The following is a 23,453-nucleotide window of genomic DNA, read 5'->3' on the forward strand; positions in this document are numbered from 1 at the left end:
AGGGCAGCCGCTCCTCTCGCCCGTCCTCCTCCTCCTCCTCCTCGCCTGCCGGGGAAGGGTCACCCTCAGCGCCCGCGGGGGGGCTCCCCGCACCCGGGGGGGGGGGGGGGGGGGGGGGGGGGCGCGCCTGGAAGAGCACATTGTGGAGGGCCGGGGAGGGCCCTTCCTCCGGGAGGAAGAAGACAATGTCCAGGGCCGGGCGCCTGCTGGAGAGCAGCGAGAATGCACGGCCGGCGGCAGGGCTCGGTACGGATCGGTACGGCACGGCACGGCCCGGGGGGGGGGGTGCAAGCCGCCCGGGCATCCTCCGCTCGGCACGGCCCGGGGGGGGATGCAGCCCGCCCGGGCATCCTCCGCTCGGCACGGCCCGGGGGGGAGGGTGGGGGGCTGTAACCCATCCGGGGAGACTCAGCTCGGCACAGCTCGGGGGGGGGGGGGGGGGTGAAAGCGGCACGGTACGGCCCGGGGACCCGCAGCCTGCCCCGGGGACACCCGGCCCCCGGAGCTCCGTTCCGGGGCGCAAGTTACGGGACCCCCGGCAGTGAGTCCCCGAGGAGCTGGGTGGGTGCCCCGTAGCCCCCCTTCCCCTGCGCTCGGTGGGTGCAGCGGTGCCCAGGCCCCGCGCTGCCTCCTCCTCCTCTGCTGAATCCTTTTGTTTCAGATGATTCTCCCTTTCCCACCGTGGGAGCAGAAGAGGACCCTGCTCCGCCAGCAGCAGCATCACTCAACGCTGCAGCTTGATCTCGGCTGTTGTTAAATCAGCGGCTCTTCAGGGCAGCTCCTTGACAGCAAGGTTTGCCCACCCAGCTCACCCATTGCCCCCAGCACAGCCCTGTGCAGGGCACCGTGCTGCCAGGTCCCTGGGGAAGGATGCGGATGCTGTGACCCGGCTCCGGGCGGGCAGCGCCTGGTGTCCTGCATCCCCCAGGATGGTACCCACTCCCAGGCACGGCCCCGAGGGCAGTGGGTCAGTGACCTCCCGCCCGGTTGGGGATCACCGCGATGGGTGCCAGCGTCTTGGCATCCCCCCTCCCCAGCCTATCTCATGTCTCTTGCTGTTTAATGGTTATGAAGGAAATTTTTACGAAATAAACCAAGTGTAACGGATTCCACGGCGGAGCCTGCGGTAGGCCGGTGCCAGAGCCGAGGATGGGAACTGCCACATTCGTGTTTATGGCTTGTTAGTGCGGATGTCCAATTATGATGTTTTCTACTCCAGCGTTAACCACTTCACTGCCAGGGAAAGCCTGCAAGGGAGGAGGGGCGGCTGGGGAAGATCCGAGGCTGGAGGTGAAAACGGGTATCGCTCGGTATTGCGTTTCCATCTCCTCCAGGTTGATCTATGGAGCCAGAGGCTGAAGGGCGAGAGCAGAGCCCTGGGGGCCTCCCATGCTCCTGCAGGAAGCAGCCAACTGGGAGGGCAGCAGGCTGTGAGCCCCCAGGCTGGGGGCCTGCTCTGCGCTCACTTCCAGCTCAATGGCTGCTGCTCCTCCCTGAAGCTAAAATAAAATCCTGACCATTTAAGGTGAACAGGAGACTTGCCGTGGACCTCAGTGGAGCAGGCTTTTAACCCCTTCCCATTGCTGGGCTTTGTTTACTCCTTCGGCTTTGAGCTAGACAAGCTTAAAGCCATTTAGGAGAGCACATCCCCCTGGGAGCGAGGCGCCTGCCCCTCTTTTTGGGGAACTCGCAGGGGACACAAACCAGCCAGGGTGCGAGTTTGAAGCTCAGTCACTATTCTGTGCTGCCTCACCATGTGGACACTCTTATTTTATACTAAGTGCCTTTGTGTGGGTTAGGTTAATCCACTTTGGAAATGGATTAACCTAAATTTCACATCGGCAAACTTAGTGTCGAGCAGCCGCGTCCACACAGGGAGCGAGGGAGGAAGAGCAATCCAGCAATAGCTGCTGGGCAGGAGCTTTTCCCCGTGCAGGGGAGGGGTCCTGACCCCAGGGGGGGTCACTGCCGTTACAAGTGGGGTCATGAGCCCGACAGAAATGCAATTGTGTGTGCCAACGCTCGGGGTCACAAGGCTGGCAGAAGTGGGGCTCACCGGCAGAAGAGGGGCTGCCCCCAGCAACAGCTAGGGAAGCTTTGGGGAACGGCATGGCAAGCTCCTTCCTAGTGGGTATTTTTCAGATTCAAATTATCTAGGGGGAAATAACTGGCAATTAGATATAGAATTGGTAATAATAATTTATCAAGTTGTCAGGAACAGGGGTAAGTGCCTTACGGGATTCCATGTTAAAAAAAACCAACATAATAAACCAGTACTACTGTTATTATATTATATATATGTAATACACATCAAATATATTATTTATAAGTTGCTTCCTTCCCTCTCTCCTTGCAATGCGTTCATTACTTCTGGTCCCTGCAAACCCCTTCCCCGGAACACAGATCTGCCCATGCAGTAAACTTGGGGCTCCCTATCAGGCTGTGCTTCCCAGAGAGGGTCCCATCGGATGCCACCAGAGCCTGAGCTGCAGGTCCCAAGAAGAGCCGTGTCCTGGCTGTAACAGCCCCTGTACCATGCATCCTGCCAGTGTACCAGGCAGTGATGCTTCTAAGGGCATTGCTAACGATGCCCTGACCTCATCTGTCGTAATTTCCTAAGGCAAGGCTCTGCAAGAATACCAGGGCTGCTGTCAAACCCAGGAATAAACTACATTTAAGGCACTGTAGGAGCTTAATTGAATAGTTGTGTGTTGAGGAGTGTGGGCACAGTGATCAAGCGATGAGAGCAGGGGACTGCAGGACGGCAGGATCCGACCATCATGCCAGAGGAGTCACTGACTCACAGGCGACCTTGTGCGAGTCACTTGATGTTCTTGTGCCTCTGAAAAGTAGGTTAAATAACAAATGGGACCTCCTGCATCGGGTCCTCCGTGACCATCAAATCTCACTGGGTAATAAGCATTAAAATGTGAATCTTTCAGGGGTGAGGCCAGTAAGGAAAGGGGGGCAAGAAATGCTGCCGAAGGAGGGCCCCAGTCACATGGAACGAGGGGGATACGCAGCTTTTATCAACACTGTATTTTAACTTATCTGGTATCCAGAGCAGAGTCAGGGGAAAAAAAAAAAAAAAAAGGAGAGTAAAGATTTGGGAAACTTTATTATAGACCAGATTTGTTGTGGGCTGAGGACTGTATTCCCACTTCATCTTGGTTGCTCCTTCTGTAAAAGTAGCAGTTGTTAGCATCTGGCATATGCATGAATAAAAGGTGGGTTTTTTTTTCCCAGGAGCCAAGACCAAGAGATGGAAAGGAAATACAGCTCTGTACTTCACAGGGTACACCAGTCACTGCCAAGTAAAGGAGTAGGAAAGGAGTCGTTTCTACGGATGGAATTTGCCTTCCTCTGGAGTACAGGGAATGGGTGTTTGAAGGGCTGGGTCAATCGTAGCCAAAGATCCCCTAACATTTCTTGCCAAAGCCTGAACCCACAGCACCGGCAGGAACATCTGCATTGTGTTACACAGTGAAGACGACCCTCACAGCTTATCTCTTGGGCACCCAAATCAGAATCGAGTCAACATAAACAGAACCACCGCTAAACCCATTTTTAGCCATTCTTAAGCCATATTGCGCTTTTCAGAATCCATCTGTGTGAGTAAAACTGACTCCTCAAATAGACACACTCTTTTTGCACACACAAGGCTCGTCATGCGGGTCCGAGGAGCCTGTGCAAGCAGGTAAGGTGCAAGCCTGCCTGCGCAGGTTTAACAGCGGCGGAAACAAAAGCAAGTACACGATTCAAGGTTAAAAAGCTGAACCACACAGCTTCATCTTCCGTAATAACGGAAATCATTAATAATAGTTCGCACTCTCAAAGTAGTTGCCATCCAAGCTCTTGAAGAGCTTTATTAGTGAGCGAGACCTCAGAAGTCTCTCTAAGGTATTATCCCCTTTTTAAAGGGAGAAGGCAATTAAGAAACAGCCATTTGTGTGACTTGATCAAAGTCAACATATAGCACGTCAGCACCCGAGCTTGGGAGACGACGCAGAAAACCTCACCGTGCAAAGCCTTCCACAGGTACAGGATAAATTTAACTGGATCCATGAGACTATTCCATGGATGTTAAATGCTTTCATCACCCTGGTTTCTCCTCTGAGAATGTTTCCTACCTCCACTTTACAGGACCTGAATCAAAACTTTGTTTCCAGTTCTACTGGGAACTGCTGCCTTTGATGCTGGCTACCGAACAGGGAATGGGCAGCATCCCTCCTCACCAATAGGGGAGGTACTTGGAAGAAATGATGAATTAAAGACGTATAATGTGGTTTCTGGCCCTAATCATTCAGTGTTCCCAGAAACAGGCTCAAGCAGCTCGGCTTTAGCAGGCTACTCGGACTGCACCGCTGGATAACGTGCACCGAGGAGAATCGGTTCTGATCACCCATGGGTGGATCAGCCCCAGTGCAGAAAAGGGTGTCCCTGGGGCGAGCAGGGAACCCACACGAGCTTTGTGGGCCAGCCTGTCCCGATGGCCACATCCATGCTGTGCTGAGCTCCGAGGAGTCAATGTCACCAGCGATGGGGACTCCACGCTCCCCAGCCAAGTGCCACCGACCCATCCTTCCTCCCGGGCACTCCCACCACAGGCTCCTGCTGCCCGGTTCACATCTGGTCTGCCAAGCCCTGCTCCTGCTCAATCCATCCCAGCCCTCACTAGCACGACAACCACAGCTCCACCGAGAGTGAGATAAACTTCTAAACATCCCTCAGCCACTTCTCCAGGACCTTAGATAAGCTGGACATCACAGGGAAGCGAACAGAGGATGGGAAAGGGACCAGCCTCTCTCCACCGGTGCACAGCTACCAGTGAGGAAAATGGACCAGACCAGTTGTACACAGCAAGTAAATACACCTGAGCAGCTGAGGAGGATGAATTGTGCCCAGCATCACTGGAACTGGGCAATGCCACTTCATTTAAATTAACACCTTCTTTCTTACAGAAAATAACGTGATTTTCCCTAAAACTGTGAAGAGTCGGGGCCTTGGCATCACACCTCATTTGAAGACGAAAGCTGCAGCGGCAGAATTTCTCGCAGCCAGCCCAAGTCAGGGTCTCAAATGGTTTGCTTGCATTGAGCCTGCACTGAACAAACACAAAGCCCACCTGTAATGCAGTGGCACCGGGAAAAATACTGGAAGATCTACAGCACCGGAAATAAAAGCTCTTAAGTTTTTACTAGCTGGGAAGGCCAGAGTTAATTCCAATAACAAAAATGGGTTGACCTTCATTGAAAGCAAGCCATTCACACGAGTCTAAAACCAGGCTAAATGGTTTGATCATCTGACCTCCTGCATCTCATGAGCCATTAAGGCCAAGGATGAAAGTTTTGCTAAACTATCTTTGCCAGTAAAGAATGCTGTTATGACGGCTGAACCTGACTCCCCGGCTTTTGCCTGGACAAAGTGTCTTATTTAGGGCATAATTTCAATTTATCAGGCAAAGCCCACTTCTGCCAGCAGAAGCTGCATCTCCACTAGAGGGCTTTGCTGATGAAGATCTAAGAGCAAGCCTTTATCGCATAGATTAAATTTGTATTTCAAACAGCTATGGACACGGTGCCTCACTCTGTGTGTACAGCCAATATTCCCTTTTCTTCTGTGGGTAAGGGTGCATTAGGGAACTCCTCTAGCGCTCAAAAATGTCTTAAAAATTAACATCGGGAAACAAATATCTTCCCAAGCCAAGAAAAGGCCGCTTGAATAAGAGTTGTCTCGTCAAGTTGATTTAGAGATATTTATTCCTGATGATGTTTAACAACCTCTTTAATGGACTGGGAAGTACCTTATCACCCTCATGTGATACAAACACATCATCCCACTTCCTTCCAAATACTGACTGCACGCTTCTGCCTTCTCTGCATATCTATGGACACATACACTGCTTCTTTGGGATCTCTTCACCAAGCACTCGAACAGATAAATCCAGGTCCTGGATCTCACACAGCAGCTGCCAGCTCTGTCAGATTTGGTTCTGGTCTCTGGACTATGTAAAAGGAGATGTCCACAATTCTCGGTAGTGAACTTACAGACTGAAAATGAAGATCTAGACTGCCCGCTTCTCCAGCCGCTCGCTCCCCTCCCTGCCTCTGCTGCCTCCTCTGTGCCAGTTCTGCACCCCCAGGATTAGCCTGGAGATGGATCCGAAGCAGAAGGAAGCAAGCTGCCAGGGGAAGATGCATCTTAGCTGTTCTGGTAATACTGGAGCCCTCTGAGACACTGAAGAGCGAGCACAATAACAGGTGAGCCAGGGAGAATGGAGAGTGGAAGGAGAAGGACTGAACATCGCAAACCAGCCTCTGGTCACGAGGCTCCATGAGTTCCCAAATCCTGCAGAGGAGGCTCGATCCTTACCAGCATTAGACGAAGCCAATTCCCTGTACGTCCATGGGATTTGAACCCCTCCATGCCCCCTTCCAGGATTACTCTGCTTTTTGGGTTAAAACATTGCTTGAAATTGTGTTTTGAAAACCAATTCACATCCATGCGCTGTCACACACTCCAGGTTTACAGGGAAATTACTGGATGGATGGAGTGTGTGATGGTGCAGGACAAGGCTCTGTCCCTTTCAAACACTTACAAGTCAGCGTAGCAAAGCCATAGCAACAAGAAAAGCGCTTGTGTTATTTCCCAACCAAGAGCAGCTCCTGCCATTCACTGATTGCATGACCTTCTGTCAGCAGTCATTGAAACAACCTTTGAAAATGTTTCTGTATCATTTAAACCTGGTTACTTGGCCCTGGACTCTGTCTGCCAAGGCAGCAGCAACGTCTCCAGAGCAGAGAGTGAGCCTGGTATTTCATGGATTTCTTCTTTTTAAATCTTCATATTCTACCAGCCACCGGTGAAAATCACGCCTGACAGCGTGACATGAAAAATAAATCCAAGGCTGAGTTTGAATAAGACAGAAAAGGTTGTTTGGAAAATGACTGCAATAACCTCAAATAACCAATCATTAAAAAATGCTAATATTTATCATTTGAAAATGAGGTGGAAAGATGATTACAGATTAATATCAAATATCTTCTTTTCGTTCTTTTTTGCTGCTAGATTGGAAAGGTCAGAAGTTCAGAGACGCTTTAATGCCTCAGTAGATCCCCTGAAATGCGGCACTCTGTGGAACGGGGCCTGATTTTTCTCACCCATGTGAGAATTGGTATAAAATGGGAACGAAGGAAGACTCACACCCCAGGAGCTCCTGTATGTTCTATTGAACCCAATTTAAGCAACACGGGTCACAGTTGTTTTCCATCATGCCAGAATAAATGTACTGACTCCAAGAAATATATTGGAATATATTCTGCAGGAACTCTCTTCGTTTTGTGAGCAACCACGTAAAGAGCTCCTCTCTTGACTGTTTTTTGTCCCTAAGCAGAGATAAAATGCTTTCTCTAAGGTTCTTCTGGCTGTGCTTCCTCGTGGAGACACTGCTGCCCTAATACTGATGTGCTTAACAGCACTAATAAATTACAGTTACATGCACACTTTTTTTTTTTTTTTTCCTGAATAACGAAGTTAAAAGGCCACTTTGGCATAAATTCATTCATTGTTACCCCAAGTGAAGCAAGTTCCTCCTGGTGCTGCTGCGTACAAATAATTGCGTTTTGGCTAAAGCCAAGTAGAACACAAGGCAGTTGCTTAAGTTATTAATATTCTCACCATCAAATGTTGGTGAGTGCAAGGCAGTAAGGTGGCATGGCAGCAAAGCTGAGCTAGAAAGGAACCAACATAGTTTTGTAAATGTTGATATATTAAAACCACACAGCGTATAGAATTATTTCTATTAAGTCAGAATTATTTCTATTATCTTTAGAGGAATTTCACAGTTTGTAAACATCTGGAACCTCAAACAGCTGCAACTCCCTAACCTTAAAGTTCTCTCCCTGGGGAGAGGGAGAGCAGCAGCCTGTGGTTCACTGCTCGTGCTCCTCAAAGACTGCCAGGATCCTCCAGGAAAAAAGGATGGTACTGTCGTATTTACAGTGCAAAGCATGAAGAAGGAAAGAAATGCTTGGTGGAGGGAATTGAAGCCTGGTATTGATATTATCACATGCAATAGGAAACAGAGCACGTTTTGAGCTGTGCTGAACAGGCAATTGCTGGGTTCATTCCGCTTTTCCTCTCTTCCTTCACACAGGCTTCAGTGCTGGCAGCTCCAGGTACAGCCAGAACTGCCTTAGGAGCATGGCACTTGTTTCCCCAGGGGACATCGGGCACCATCCCGTATCTCGGAATGGATGACGCCCAAGTCCCACTGGATTTTCTCCACCAGGTCCAGCCACCTTTGTCCTCTCCATGCTGTCATTACCTCCAGATCTGATAGAAAGCTTTAATGCTTCAGAAGTCTGAGCAATAAGGCTGATCTTTTGTTATTTTGCTCTCAGGAATCAGTTTCAGTAACACACTGAACAGCAAATTTTACTTCTTCCAAATAGGTTTTTCCCTTGGCTGCTACAGCTTGAAAAAGCTTAGAAAGCTGCACTGCAACCTACCGATGAGAGCTCAGAAAAAGAAAAACTTTAGAGGCAGGGAAAAACATCAAGCCGTTTGATTTATGATCTAAACCAACAACTGCTGGTTGCCTCAGCTGGTCCTTTTTTTGTTCCCATATGACATATGCTTCTATTCCAATCTTAGCTAGCTTCAAGAGTATTCATGTCAGCAGCACGTTATATCTATCTATCTAGTGATAGCTCCAGTGCAAACTGCTACACCAAAAGTCAGGGCGTAAAATTCTCAGATCTCTAAATTACCAACCAAAGTTCTCAAAACAAGCATCCCTAAGCATGTGCAGCTTCAAAACTCAAGATTCAGTACTAAAGCCTGCCAGCTTCAGGAGTGTTTTTTATTATGGAAATAAGATCAAACTGCAAATCCAGCTTTCTACCTGTAGAAACTAGGTACAGGAGTCTAATGAAGCTTCATAACACACTTCTCCTGAACAGAGGCTTGGAAGCCAAGAGGAATTGGTAGAAAACGCATAAGTGGTAACTAGACAAACCTCTCAGTCCATCCCTTTTTAGACATCAAACTTAACTTGAAAGAACCGCCTCAAATGCTGAAAAGCACAGTTAACCTTCATGGCCCACTGAGTCCTTAACCTTGGGGAAGAAAAGGTTGGTAGTCACTGGTATGGACAACAGTGGGGTCGGCAATCTCAACGCCTCTCTGCTCGGAGTTACACTGAGACCCAGCGAACACTTGGCACAAGCCAAAGGTGGTTGGAATACGTCAACTTTCGATCCTGTTTATCCAAAAGCGTTCCTGAAGCAGCCATCAGATGCCACAAAGCGGTGCAACCATCCACTCCATGTCCCCAGCTCATCCCAGTTTACCCCAGCTCATCCCAGTTTACCCCAGCCCAGCTGCCCCCCGGAGCTGTCCATAGTTCTACCGCCTGATCCAGCCCGAGCTCAAAACCTGGCTCATCTCAGCCTTTCACGTTTCAAAAGCCCAAAATATAACTTACTGCAAACAAAACCTTAAACCCACCCAAGCATCCAACACATGCAAAGGAGAAAAGCTCAAACCACAGAAATGCTTCCAGTCAGATGCCATTTTGTCCTCCAGCAAGATGGTTTCACTGCCGAAGCGATGGAGGAGCTCAGTATGTCTCCAGCAAACCCCCATCTGGCATTTTACACCCTGGCAATGGATGCTCTGACCAACGTCCCTTTAGACAAAAGCACCCACTGGGTGCAACTTCACAGTTCAAGCTCTCAGCAATGTTTTCCACCACGGCACAGTGCAAACTCTTTCACTTCTTGCAACTGGCAGTAATGTGTGAGACTAGATTCAGGTTTCAGTGTGCTGGAAAGAAAATCCAGCACTGGCTTCCAGTGCAGATTGTGGGGAGCAAGTAAAACATACTTTTCTTTTTATAGACTGTTTCCATGGTGCACAGAGGTTCCCACAGCTAATTCTGCAGCTGCAGAACTTCAGCAAATTGCACAGCCTGGGTATAATCCTGTGGCAGTCTGCCCCATCCATTCCCAAATCAAAACCCAGTGGCTTAACAGTCTCATCAAACAACTGAGCCTTCTCCCACTTGGACACATGAGCCGAGTAGCTGCAGTTGAACTTCAAGTTGCCAATCAGTTTAAGAGAGCACTGGAGCAACTGAAGCAAGGTCTGGGTTTCAGACCCCATCTGCTAAAGTTCCCAGGCAATTAGGAGCAGGTAAAGAAACAAATTCCCATTTGCCATATTTATTTTTAAGACAATTCCTTAGAAGAACTAAGGAATAAATAACAAGCAGACTGTTATAAACAATAACTGCATCAACTTCATCTCTGCTCCTTTCCACCTACATGACTCTGAAGTAGCCCTCTCTCCTTTCTCTGAGCCAGAAGATCAGAGATATGCCGCCCTCCCAACTTCCAGGCACCAACTCTCGCTGTACTTGGTTAGAGCCTGACCCACCTGGACAAACTGTCCATTTCCAAAAGCATCCTCCAAAAATCAATGTGCCAAGCACCAGCCAAGCACCTTCACTCCCTCAGCATGGGCAGAAACCCGCTCTGTGCCTCGCACCGCCCTGCGCCCGGAGCGTGACTCACCTGTTCCTGGGAATTCATCACCCGCAGCTTCATTTGCTTCAGGTAAGTAGAGGTGAGGGGCATGTTGTAGTCAATGATCCCAGAAACCAAAGAGGAAGGTGGCTCACTCTCTGAAGAACAGAGGAAAAACTTTATTTAGATACAGGGATGTGGAAGCACAAAGCTATGATGTGTGCTCATAATCGTTAAACTTATGTATTTAGAAGCACTTAAATTCCCCAGCTAGAGCTGGTGCCCGCTGAGCGAAGGTTCCTATAAGAACACGACCCCACCAAGAACATAATTACAGAACAGATGTTGTCTGGAAAAAAAAAAAAAAAAGCCTTGCTGTCACCTGCAAAAAAGACTACACATCATATAAAATTTTTCAGTCTACCAAACTAGAATGTAGCAGAGGAAGGAACCGAGTCTTGCCGATGCCTCAGAAGCACTTCCATGCAAATGGGATTTATGCAGAGGTTGATGAACAAGAATATATTTGCAGCTTGCTTTAGCATTGCAAAGTCTTGCCAATTTTGCTGGGATTCCCTCAGGTAGGAGTTAACATTAAGGCAACTTATTAAGTATCTCTATCTGGTGATGAAGATTATTTTTAACACACTCATTAAAACACAAACTTAATTTTAAAGAACTTTAATTTAAATTCTTCCTGTTGATTCCTCTGACTGCATCTTATTGAGCTCTAGAGATCACTCCAGATTCAGACCGCTCCTGCCAATCGTTTTGTCTTGCCAGGCCAGAGGAGTCCCCATAAAGCAAATTCTCAGTGATTTTTCTGAACCCTCAAAGATTTGTCAGCTCTGCCATCATCATCGTGGAGCTTATGAGCTCTCCATGTAGGACATGAAGATGGCTAGAATCATCTATTCTAACACCAAATTTACAGGTTCGTGCAATGGGTTTGTTCAAGAGGAAAGTTGCCATTTCCCACAGGGGTGGCTGTTGCCCCAAAGGAAGATTTCTTTGCCCTCAGTACAGGCAGATCCAAGTGTGGAGAATCAACCCAGCCTTCCATCACACTCTGAAGGGATGTGTGGTGTCCACTGGAAAGTGAGCTTAAGCAACAGCGGAGAGGGAAGAAGGATTTCCAGGAGCTGAAGGTGAACCGATGGTGGGAGGTTTCCATTCCAGTCTCTGAATCTCCCTGGTTGGCTTGCATTTTCTGGGGTCACTGGTTTCACAGGCACCTCTGACACAGCCCCTTGAAAAAGAGCCTTCACAAAATGTTTTACAGCACCTTAGAAAACCCATCAACCCAAACATAATGCGCCTGCTTTTCAGAAATGCTGAATAGCAAAAAATCCCAGTGAAACTCAGCAGACTCCACACCTCTGGAAATACCAGATCTATCATGTCTGATTAGGAAATGACCTGACCCAAAAACTGTCTGTAATTGGCTTAAACATCACATAGGTTTTTGCAAACCTTCTGTATCGAGATGCTAACTGGGTCCATGGAAATACAATGCTTTTTTTCCAGATCCATCTAATTCATCCCTGGGCAGCTGAAGTATTCCTGCCTGTGGATGCAGGAAAGGGGAGGCAGAGCTACTCAGGCCATCAACTTGCTCAAATATGAAGGTGCAAAGCTTTTAGGAACCTTGTAAACTAATTCCTCCCTTCTCATAGCTGTATGTCGGTGGTCTCTGTCATGCTTCAGCCCACAAATTAAGAGCACTTCTACATCCCTCTATATCAAGCACACAAAATAATCCATTATTCTACTGTGCAAGGAGGTTACTTTGTGATGAAAAGATGCTAAAATCCCACAGTGCAAAGGGTGCTTCCCGCAGTCTGGTTCTGCGGTGAGAGCAGAAACAGCTCCCGGGAACAAAATCTGCCATCTACCCAGGCTGGCTGGGGTCATCGATATTTGAGTCTTTAAGAAGAGTTTAGGAAAGCATTTGCTAAGAGTAACAAAGACAGAGCTGCTCTTTCCTTGAAGCACAAGGTGTGGATGAGGTGAGGCTTTCAGACCTGGGAGGATGATATGTTGCTCTCCTGCCATCCCCCGCTTAATAGTTCAGCGCTGCAGAAATGAATGAGGCTCAAGAGAAGCAGCTCCACATCCTCACGTGGGGAGGAAGAGGGAGGTAGATGATTTTTGGTGCTTAGATTCTGCCTGAAACCATCCTGATGTAAATCTGGAATAATCCCATTAGCAGCCACAAATTTACTGTGAATTTGTGCAACTGCAACAGATAAGAGCTGGAGCCTGAGAAACCCAAACCTTTTCTTGTTTTTAAGCTAACTGGAAAAGAAAGAAAACCTTTGTTTTAAAAGGCCTGGGGGACTCCACGGGTACGATCCTCATATCCTACGTCACCAGAGGGGGCTACTGGAATCCTATAGCTCATTTTTCAAAAAGTTATCTACATCACATGCCCCATGTTTGACATACAGACGGAACAGGCAGAATGGTTTATTCGATCTTAATTCCACACTTGTGTAACAACTCCACTGAAATTAGTCCTAATTTAGTAACAGTGTAAAGAGATCACAGCGAAGTCCAGTGATGTTCAAAGTTTCCCATAAGCAAGACAATTTGATTTTATGAATTATGTGGGTGCCCTGGAGGGTTTGATGTCAGATACGTTTAATGAGGGATTTTTGTGATCACAAATGAAATGTGTTGAGATTTGTTTAATGGACAAGAGATGGGAATGACTTAATTTTTTTCATCTTACTGAGTTCAACGTTACCTATATATGCTTTTGTGTGGGTATGCATGCGCAAAGACCGAGGTAACTCTTCTATGACCCCAATGGTTTTTCAGGTGATTTGCTCCTGATAATTCCTGAATATGTATTAGTGAAATCAGACACTCTTCCCCAGTAAAAGTTACCTTATCTAATCTACTCTATGCATTTTCACAGGTACTTAGTCACTATTTAGGTACTATTCAGAGCAGAAAGGCACTTCTGTCCTTCCAGTCCTGGTGGTAAGAAGCCGGACTCATGTGCGGGATCCTTTGTTTTCCTCTTTGATTTTTTTTTAAGAGAACTGCTAAGGGGGAAAGCTTTATGAGATTATTGATATTAATTTATAAATTTGCTCAGGACAGCCAGATGTCAGCCCTGATCACATTTTCCACAGCTAGGACCACTCTGAGGAGGGTACTAAGCACCTGATGTTCTGCTCTGAGCCAGGACGGTTGCCGTGTCCCTGGGGAGGCAGGGGAGGGAGAGGAGAGGATGGTGGGTGGGCAGGAGGGAGTCCCTGAAGGAACAATGACCCTTTTCATTAGCTGCCTCCTGAAAACGGGATCCAGAGCTCTGGGGCGGACGGCTCGGCTAGTGCCAGGCGTTTAGTGCAGTGTCCCGCTTTGGGTCAAGCCAAGAAGAGACATCCTCGTTGGCCTGACTCATCCCACGGCCCTTCCTGTCCACGGAGCCGATGGCTGCAGCCGCAACACTCGGAACGTCACCCGTGACGGATGCGGCGCAATCAGTGTAAAGGTCAGGTTTGCTCCCAGTGAGGCTAAAGGCCAAAACTTCTCTTGACCTAATTGGAAAGAGGGATCGGGCCCTTAGCCGGCAGAGTGGGAAGTTCTGTGGTAATGGAGCTTAGACTAATAAATGTCACATAGGATTATTTGGAGAGTTTCTGAAAAATATAACAAGTACAAAGCATTTCAGTCACTAGCTTCGGGTAGCTGGCATATAATCCACTTAAACGGAACCTCTGGGCTGTCCCTAGCTCTGCTCCTAGCAGTAAACAGTTGGAAATCAGTATTTAATATAAGAAATTTTCTATTGTTGGGTCCTTTGTTCATTTAATTCTGCTTCTCTGCTTGATAAGAGCTGCCAAATGAGCCTGCTTGCCTTAACAGTTTTGAAATAGTGTGACTCTCTGCAGTTTGCTTATGTTTTTTTAAAGAAGCAATTCTGTTGGGTGAAACCTCTCAGACACAGTTTGACGCTTTGCGCTTGATCATGAACAAGTTTGTAATTCAGAAAAAAAACCACACAAACATCAACTTCAACCATTTTCTCTGGAAGAAAACCTGGTCCCATTCTATGCACCGTTTATATCCTTTAAGCCTAGGAGCTCCAGATTGATTCCGTTTACAAAAGAACCATAATGAGCCAACCACCACAATGGCCACACTAATTGGCTGTATGCATAGGCATAATATAACTTTGATTACCAAAACACTTTCCGTTATCAAAAATAGGATCATGACGTGCATATCTATTAATTCAAATTACCTCTTTATCAGAAACTTCAGTTATTTCAGACATATTCAATGCTTTTCATTACAAAATTAATAGTTTAAAGGAAAAACTTCAGGTCACATTTTTTCAGAAATCGAAGTTTCCACCCACATACGATTATGGGTTGACTGCAGACATATCTGCAATATTTTTGACCCAAGCTTTGTACGGTTGCACTGGGGAAGCTGAGAAAGCAAGCTAGGCTGCTTCTGCTCTCTAAGCTGAAAACAGTGACAGAAAAAACAGATTTAAGCAATTCTTTCAGCTTGGCTATAAAAAGGCATGAAAAATAACATAAGTTAGGAAAACCATTAGGTTAAGAAGTATCTCATCAATGAGATCGTATCCTGAGAGCTATCAGTGACACCATGCTGGTAGGACACGCTGTGTCAGCTCTGCTGGCAGAATTCATTGGCCTTTACCTTTGGGCTCCAGTCCGTTGGAGTTGAAATGCATCCTCTTCTGGCACTCGGTGCAACTCATCAGGAACCTGGTCACAGCTTCTCTCGGGAGAAAAGCATAGGTCTCTGCAATCTGGGGAAACAACGAGAGGGCTGTATGTCCTGGGCGAGGGAGAATGCCTAACGGAGAGCCAGGTGTGGGGCACGGGAGGCCACCGGCACCCTCCCACCTCGTCTGCTCAGCCTGGCCGAGAACATCAACGACTCAGAGCAACACACTGTTCCCTTCAGCCCGGTCCTGGGATCCCTGAATCCCTCCCTCTGGAGCAACTGTAGGAACACTTCCTCCAACTGGAGAAACATTTTGGGAGGGTAATTGGTGTGTGAGACAGGCACTGGGACACAAATGAACAGACCTTCAGGCTCCCTGAGTAGCCACTCCTTCCCAGAAACTCCTTTCCATTACCTCTCAAAGTCTGGGAAGAGCAAAGCTACAAACGGGTAAGAATCAAATGGGAAAGTAAGGTCTCGTCAGCTCTGTTTGCATTGTTAATTACCATCACACCAGTAACCTGAAGAATCCATTAATCTTTTGTAAGGGCAGGTCACTTTTTCCCACAATGACAATCAATTACTGTTAATAATACTTTGCACTTCTGTGACATATTTTATCTAGGGAATTGAAAACATTTTTACAAACAGTAATGAATTAAGTCTCCTGAACCTTTGTGGAATATTTGTATTTTACAGATGAGGAAAAGCTAAGGATAAATATTTAAAACTTGGATGCCTGAAGTTAAACACTATATCCAGACCTAAGCACCCACAGAAGGTGCCTGGCTATCACAGAGTCCTCTTATTCCAATTAATCCCTGCCAGCAGCAATTTTACAGTATTTCTAGAGATCAAGACTAGGTTATTTGGAGAAGGAATGAAGCGATTTTAATGTAGATTTCTGTAAGGCCATCAAATCATAGAGTCTGACCTTCTGTGTAGCACAAGTCAGGGAACTTCACCCAGGTTCTCCTACAGTCCCATGGTTTGCCTAAAACATCTTCCAGGAAGACATCTGGTCTTAATTGGAAGGCATTAAGAGGTGGAGAGCCCACCTCTTACTTTGGGGTTGGTTCCTACGGTTAATCACCCATCCTGTTTGGTCTAAGTGACTTGTCCTAGCACGGCGGTTCCCAAACCAGGGGCCGTGACCCCAGCAGGGGTCACAGCACTTACAAGTGGGGTCATAAAGCAGACAGAAATTCAATTGTTTGTGCCAGTCCTCGGGGCTGCGAGCCCGGCAGAAGTGGGGCTCATAACGGGAAGCAGGGCTGCAACCAGACACCTCGCCAGCGACGGCTGGTGACGGGGCCGAGCCAGGAGAGCAGCTCAGGATGTCCTGATCCCACTGCTCTGGCCAGCAGGTATCACCCTCCCACCTTATTTTGTTGACAAAACTTAAAAATACCTAAATTCCAAGCCTTTTTCTACCCTACAGGGAAAAAGCTTAAGCTTGGAAGAAAATAATCTTATAGAAGGCATGCAATGGGGCAGAGGGTTTGCTGGATCATGGCTAAAGCAGCCCCGTGACCTGCCGTTGCGGTGGGAGGGAGAGACATTTATCTCCACTGAGCGGCAGCAGAGCCCGAGGTTTTACATTCATGCTAATGCCAGATGGGTGGAAAGTTCAGTCAGGGACCTTGTCCCAGCCGTTCAAATGGAGGATGCGGTGCCTGGTCCTCATGGGATTCTTCTCCTCTTTAGCTCCAGCCCCATCGAGCTCTGTTGTGACTGAGGGGCTGCCCAGCTCAGCCTTTGCCTCTGCGTGATATTTATCAATGCATGAACGCTAGGGACTCCCACAGAAACGCTGAAATTAGGGGCCTGAAAATTGCCGGCGGCAAACGTGGTGCTGTGGCGCAGGCAGGGAACCGTCCCCTCCCGCTGCCTGCGGGGCTCAGCCCGGCTTCCCTACCTCTTTTTGCTCAAGCAAGCCCATAGTCTCTGCTGCAAATGTTCAGCTAATTTTAGTGATACAGTTGTTATTTCTCAGCTGATTTGATGCTCTGCAGAGCAGACAGCTTCCTTGATGAGTTATCTCCCATCCAAACTCCCTTTCTGATTGCCTCCCTCCGGAGGTCACGGACAAGGGCAAACTCTCCGGTGCCTCTAATCAGAAACGGTGGGGAAAGGGAGAGGGAGAGAAACGGCAGGGGACACTGAAACCTCCCGAGGTGACCGCCCAGCAGCATCCCTTTGTGCACCCGAGCCAGGGCGCGGGGTGCCGCTATGCAGCATTTCACCTTCCAGCCCCGGCTGCAAAGGCGCTCCAGGGAGACAGGGCATGAGCGAGGCCAGCCAGCCCAGCCAGCCGCGTCCTGCCAGGTCAGGAGGGGATACAGGCTGCTAATGTGATGATCTCAGCTCAAGAGGGAGACGGAGGGGTGGAGCGTGAAGCTCTCTGACTGCTGCGAGCAGGCCTGGGAAAACAGACGGATCCAGCCTGCTCCCCCGAGGCTGTGCAGGGCACAGATTAGTCCTCCAGAGAGCTGAATTGAAGGAATTAGGGGAGGGTCGGAGTGGTCTGCGGGGGAAATGAGTGGAAAGTTTTTGCATTGTGGTTGTGCTGGTGGGGCTGCCCCCTCCCTGGACTATAAAGAGGTCACCTGCCCCCAGCCGCAGGGGCTGTGCCGCAGGGGCAGGAGTTGAGTGCGCAGGGCATGGAGCAGTGCCATGAGCTCTGTGTTCACAGCTCTGCTCCCAGGGGGCTCCCACCACACGCCGGGGGGCTGCAGGGCACTGGGCTGCCCCTCGAGCACTGCCAGCACAAAGAGCCATGGATGGACACAGGGACAGAGGTAGGATGGGCAGGACAGACTCCACCCCTGAGCTGCTCTGGCAGCACATCCAGCCCTGCATAATCTCAGGCATCATCGCAGAGACCAGGGCAGCCTGCACAGACCTCTCCAAGATGATGTATACACCAGAGACATAAGCCGCCAGCCAGCCACTTCTGTCTCTAAGCGACTTGGTCCTTGGGGCTGTAGGATTCAAGGGAGTAGCTCGGGTTTGGACAGTAAATTCAGCTCTTCTTGCAAAAGGAGAGCCCAAATGTTTGCATTGAAGGGCTCTGCAGAGTCAGGAGAAAAAGCAAGCTCCCTGGAGAAGCACACTTCAAGCTAAATTATTCCTGACCTAACTAGAGTGGTTTCAGGATGGATAGAGCTGGTTCTCAGCATCCATGGAACACCTGACGAGACTTAGCTCAGTGCCTGCCTCCATTTTGTACTGGAGGAAGCCCAGCCATGGGCTGGTGAGAGCATCCACCGGAGTGGGGAAGAGGGACAGGCTCTGGCCATGCCCCTGTCCCTTTTCCTGTCTGCTCCTGCCCTTCAAAGCCCACATGAGACATTTCCCTGCGGCTGAGGGAGACAGGGAGGCAGATGGTGTGGGGCAGAGTGCACAGGGCACAAGGGCAAACATCCCCTTGCCCATCAGTAATACTGAGCATTTCTTTTTCTTTTTTTTTTTTTTTTTTTTTCCCCGCAGACATGTACAGTTGTCTTTCTATGATTCACTTGGTCTTTCCTCTCCAAGCAGCCGTACCATCATGCTGCCACTGCAGCCCAGCTTCCCGTCTCCCAAGCAGAGCTGCTCTGCCTTCAAACGACTCCTTTCTCACGCCTCCCCGCACAGGCAAACAGGACTGTCCTTCGCCTCTGCCTCCCACCAGCGGCTCTGCTTCTGCCCGCCCTCCGATCCCTGTCCCCATCCCCGTGGGGTGCCCACGACCCCCCTGCCCCTTCGCTCCCGTCCCCTCGCTGCCCGGGGCACGCGAAGGGGGAGTCTCACCGCTCGGTAGGTTTTCTTCTGCCCGGCATGTTTGGGTGCTTTGCCCGGCTCTGACGAGCTCTCCACATGCATCGAGTATATGATGTCAAAGAAATCTTCCACCACAGCCACGCGTTTCAGAGAGATGCCCTCGGGCTCCGACAGTCCATCTGCCCCCTACAACAGTGCAGGCAAGTTGAGTTAGTGTCAGCGATGGGTGACAGGGGTGACAAGATCGGCCCGGGGCTAACGCGGTTGGAGGGGGCAGAGCCATGGTGCTTCAGCCCCGGGCTGCCTTGGGCACGGGGGATGTGGGGGATAAATTAAACAGTGCTCCAGGGAGGATCTTGCTGTAGCCAGGGCAGTGGCGGCTGCTGCTGTTGTGCTGCTTAAAGCTGCCAGTGAAATTGGGCCAGGAACAAAAAAAAAAAGGAAGAATCCAGAGTGGAGTCACAACCAATCAAGAAATTCAATTTTCATAATTTGGGATGATTTTGGTAGGCAGGGAACGGGCAGAGGAAGCTTTTTGGACCTGCACATGGTACTAAACCATCCTGGGAAGCCCCCCAGTGTGGGGCACCCTGCCTGGCTGCAGTCTCCATGAACATGGATCAGCCGGCGGGACAAGGCTTCACTGCGATGCCAGGATACAGCCCCTAAAGGAAGGAGACAGAATCGCCCTCCTTCCCCGCGCTGACCTTTCCAAGGCACCCTCCCTCTCTCGCATACGCAGAGCAGCTGAGCGCTGGCAGCAGCAGCAGCACAGCTCTTTGTGTGTTCGGATGTGCCGGAGAGCAGGAGGCAGTAATTCTGCCACACGGCAGTGGTGACAGACTGGTGGGAGTGGGAAGTGTGGGGAGCAGGGCTCCTCCGAGCTGACTGGCACCGGCGGTGTCAGCTCACGCTGGCAGGGTGCGCCGCGGGAAGGGGAGGCAGCCTTCGGTACCCGGCAGCTGCTAACGGGGCTCCGGCACAGAGCACCAGAGCGGGGAGGGCTAACAGAGACAGACGATGGCTACTGTATTGGCAGAGGGTACCGAAAAAGGGCCAGGCTTCAGGAAGTCGCTTAGCTTCTTCCTTGAAAAAAATGCCATTGTTGCATAGACAGCTGCATATGTATGTGTATATATATAATATATATAATATATATAAAAATATATATATTATATACGCCTATACATACATATATATGTATACAATGCATCCTTTTGAGGCCCGCTTTCCAAAAAGGGGTGCTTGGATGCTGTCCAGCTGGTGCACACCAGGCTGGTGAGAAGCAACCTGCACATCTCAACGACCTGCTAACTATCTTTTTCACCTGTGAGGGCAGGCGGCGGCTGGCAGAGGGCTGCAGGCGAAGGGAACACCCCATCTCCTAACCTTCATCTTTTGTTGGTACGGGAGGGTGGGCTCCGCGTATCTTATACGGTCTATAGATCGAATAAATGCTGTTCTTAAGCCACCAGTCAAGGGACTCTCAGAAATCAATCATTTCGAGGGACCGCCTTCTGCTAAAGACTATTTTCTTGGGGAAGCAGTCTTTTAATGTAAAACGCTGCCCGTTAAAGTTGGCTCCTCACCCTAATTTCAGAATAGAGAACACCGTACTGGGCACGAACCACAGTGGGATGGGTCGGTGTGCTCACCCGGGACACGGGCATGAGGATTTTCCAACACAAGCCACCTCTCCCTTCCCCGGGGAGCCCTGAGCCGTACATAAAGGTGGCTGTAACAAAGAGAATATTGAGAACGAACACAAGGGGCAGGGTGGCAGTGCTGCCGTGGTGAGGGTCGGGAAACTTCCCCCGCGGGAGTGTCTTTGAGGAATATAGATCTGATTTCTTCTGTCACCGTTCAGGGAGTTTCACTTGAATTGAGGGCATGGGTACTCCCCTGCCAAGGAGGAGCAGGCATTAGGAGGCTTCCTACTGACCAATAATCCTCAGAGCGAGGTTGAAATGAGGATAATTACAGAAACAGGACAAAGAAAAATGCATCAGGAGAAAATGCAGAGTCAGATGCAAGAAGAAGAGCCCTCAAAATTAAGGTTGTAACCAAACCTGTATGCAAATCACTATTTCCAGGGCCATCCCAGCCAACTAAAACCTTCCTCCCTGCATGGCCAGTGGTTCCTTATTTCCTCTTTGGTTTCAGAACGAATGCAGTTATGGCAACCTCAGGGTCTGGGCATTGCTACAGCCTCTCTGCTCATCCAGTGCTGCCTTCTCCACCCCGGTTGGATGCCGGAGCTGCATCCTCAACATCCCATTCCCTGCAGTGACCCTCCCCTGACTCCTCGCGTCTCTCCATCCCCTCGTCAGCCTTGTGACTTCTCTCCCCGTGATGATTATTTAGCTCTGGGAAGCAGGTGAGATGCACGCGGTATCAAAGCCACTGGGTATAAGAAGCTGTATCGAGTCAGTGCTTCTAGGATTACAGAGGTTTATATCTGGCAATATAACCAAATGTTGACCTAGGATTTAAGAGGACACACACACTATAGACTACCTCTCAGAGGGGCCCACGCCCCTCTGGTTCCTCCTTCCACACCCTGTATTGCTCACGGGTATTCAAGGCATGAGTCAGAGCCCGTAATATCTCAGAACAGCTTAAAAACCCTTAGGTTTAAAAAGCAATAAAAATTCATTTGGGAAGAAGGATAGGAATAAGGGATGCTTTTACCCCCTCCTGATGCTGGGGCTTTATTGGAAGTCACCTGCCCCCAAAATGAATAAAAGATTTCAGGAGCAAAGCTCAGCCTTGAGATAAGCGTTTGGGAGCAGGTGGCATTTGAGGTACTGAGGAGAGAAAGCCCCTTTGCCACCTTACAGGCATCCTCCTTTTCCCTACATTTGCCCAGCATTAGTTTGTCTCTCCCCCTTCCCAGTCTCTCCTCCTTTTCCATCCCTGTGTACCCTGTCCCACAGGTCTCACCCCCCCCATTCTCCCGCCTCCTCCCCACCTTCCCAGCATCGTCAGTGCTCTCTCCCCTCTCACCTCCTCTCCTCCAGGTTCCCCATCAGGTCTTTTTCCTCCCCAGTGCCTTTGTTTTCCCCACCTCCTCTAGTCCCACGTATTTTTGCTTGCCTCCTCCTCGCACCTCACGACCCCCCGTAGTCCCCCATCCCCCTGCCCACCCCCTCCAGCCTCTTGCATGGCCCCAGCGCCTGGGTTCCTCCCGCGCCTCCTCGGCCTCCCCTGCTCCATCTCGCCCACCCTGCGCCTTCGCTCCCGCTCATCGCCGCCACCTCCTGCTCTCGGGCAACCGGGCGCTATTTATAGCCCAGAGCCATGCCGGGAGGGGGCTGCTTCGGGCCGGGGTCACCTCACCACCCGGGGAGCGGTGACCGTCATCACCGAGGCCCAGCGTGGCCGGTGAAGAGGCGACAGCCATTTCAGGCAGAGAAGATGTCCTGGGGCGAGGCACCAGGATGGGCTGCGCCACCACAGGCGCGGGGACCGGCCATGGCGCTGCCAGCACTCGCCCGCCCAGCCCCTGCCCCGGCATCTTTGTTCTCGGCAGCCGCCCACCCTCCCTCCTGCCTGCCGGAGGGCCCGCTCGACCCCCGTCCCCCGGGGCCCGCTCCCCCTTCCCGCCCTCCGTCCTCCCCAGGCAGCCCCCGCCGCTGCCCGGGGCCGGGCACTCGGGGCGGGGGCGACCCGGCTCGGCGTGAGGGGACGGGGACGGGGCCCGGCCAGCCCCGTAAGGCGGCGGGGCCCGGTGACATCTGCCGCGGCGGCGGAGAGGGAGGGAGGGAGGGAAGGCCGCCCCCCCCCCCCTTCCCCGCCCGGCCCGGGCTGAGGCCCCGCCGGCAGGTAGCGGGGTAACCATGGCAACCGGCGGGGCCGCGCGCTGCCGGCGGTAATCCGCTCCCCCGGGCCGGGCCGGGCCGGTCCCGCCGCCGCCTCCTCCTCACGCCCGCAGGGCCCCGACCGGACACGGGCAGGGCCACGACACGGCCGCGGGCACCCCGCGTCCCGCACCCCACGGCCCCGGGGTATGGGCAGGCCCCCGGGACCGGGCAGGCTGCCACCGCCCCAGGCCCCAGCTGTCCCGCCTGCTCCCTGCTGCTCTCCTGGCAGCCCTGCCATGGCTCCCACATGGGCCTGCCCTGCCTTAGAGCCCCACAGCGGCATCCGCACGCCTCCATGGTCGGCCACCCCCCACCCAGCCGGCTCCTTCCTTCCCTCTCCCAGCGACCCAGTGGGCCACCGCAGGCCCCTGCCGCCATTCCTCAGCCGCCCCGGCCTGTGTGTGAAAACTGTCCTAGCAGGAGGGATTCGCAGCTAAACTACAGCGCTGACAAGCAAACTGGGTTTTCCACAGGGCAGCAGGTCTAGGGCCGGCAGCTGCCATCCGATCCCCTCCGCGGTGACCTCCATCCACCCTGAGACCCTGCGAGCTGCCACCGCCCCGTGCGAAACCAGACTCCC

At 50.7% G+C, this 23,453-nt stretch overlaps 1 protein-coding gene across 1 annotated transcript in view; it reads right to left on the reverse strand.

Moving 5' to 3' along the window:
- Positions 1 to 23,453, reverse strand: part of NOL4L (nucleolar protein 4 like) — a 61,980-nt gene that overhangs the window by 24,872 nt on the left and 13,655 nt on the right. The window contains exons 2-4 of the mRNA XM_074157093.1: positions 19,041 to 19,196; positions 15,216 to 15,327; positions 10,578 to 10,687 (exon numbers count right to left, since the gene is read on the reverse strand). Coding sequence (XP_074013194.1) covers positions 10,578 to 10,687; positions 15,216 to 15,327; positions 19,041 to 19,196 — 378 coding nt within the window. The remainder of the gene's footprint in view (positions 1 to 10,577; positions 10,688 to 15,215; positions 15,328 to 19,040; positions 19,197 to 23,453) is intronic.

This window comes from Numenius arquata, chromosome 12, assembly GCF_964106895.1.
Source record: "Numenius arquata chromosome 12, bNumArq3.hap1.1, whole genome shotgun sequence".
Taxonomy (NCBI): Eukaryota; Metazoa; Chordata; class Aves; order Charadriiformes; family Scolopacidae; genus Numenius; species Numenius arquata.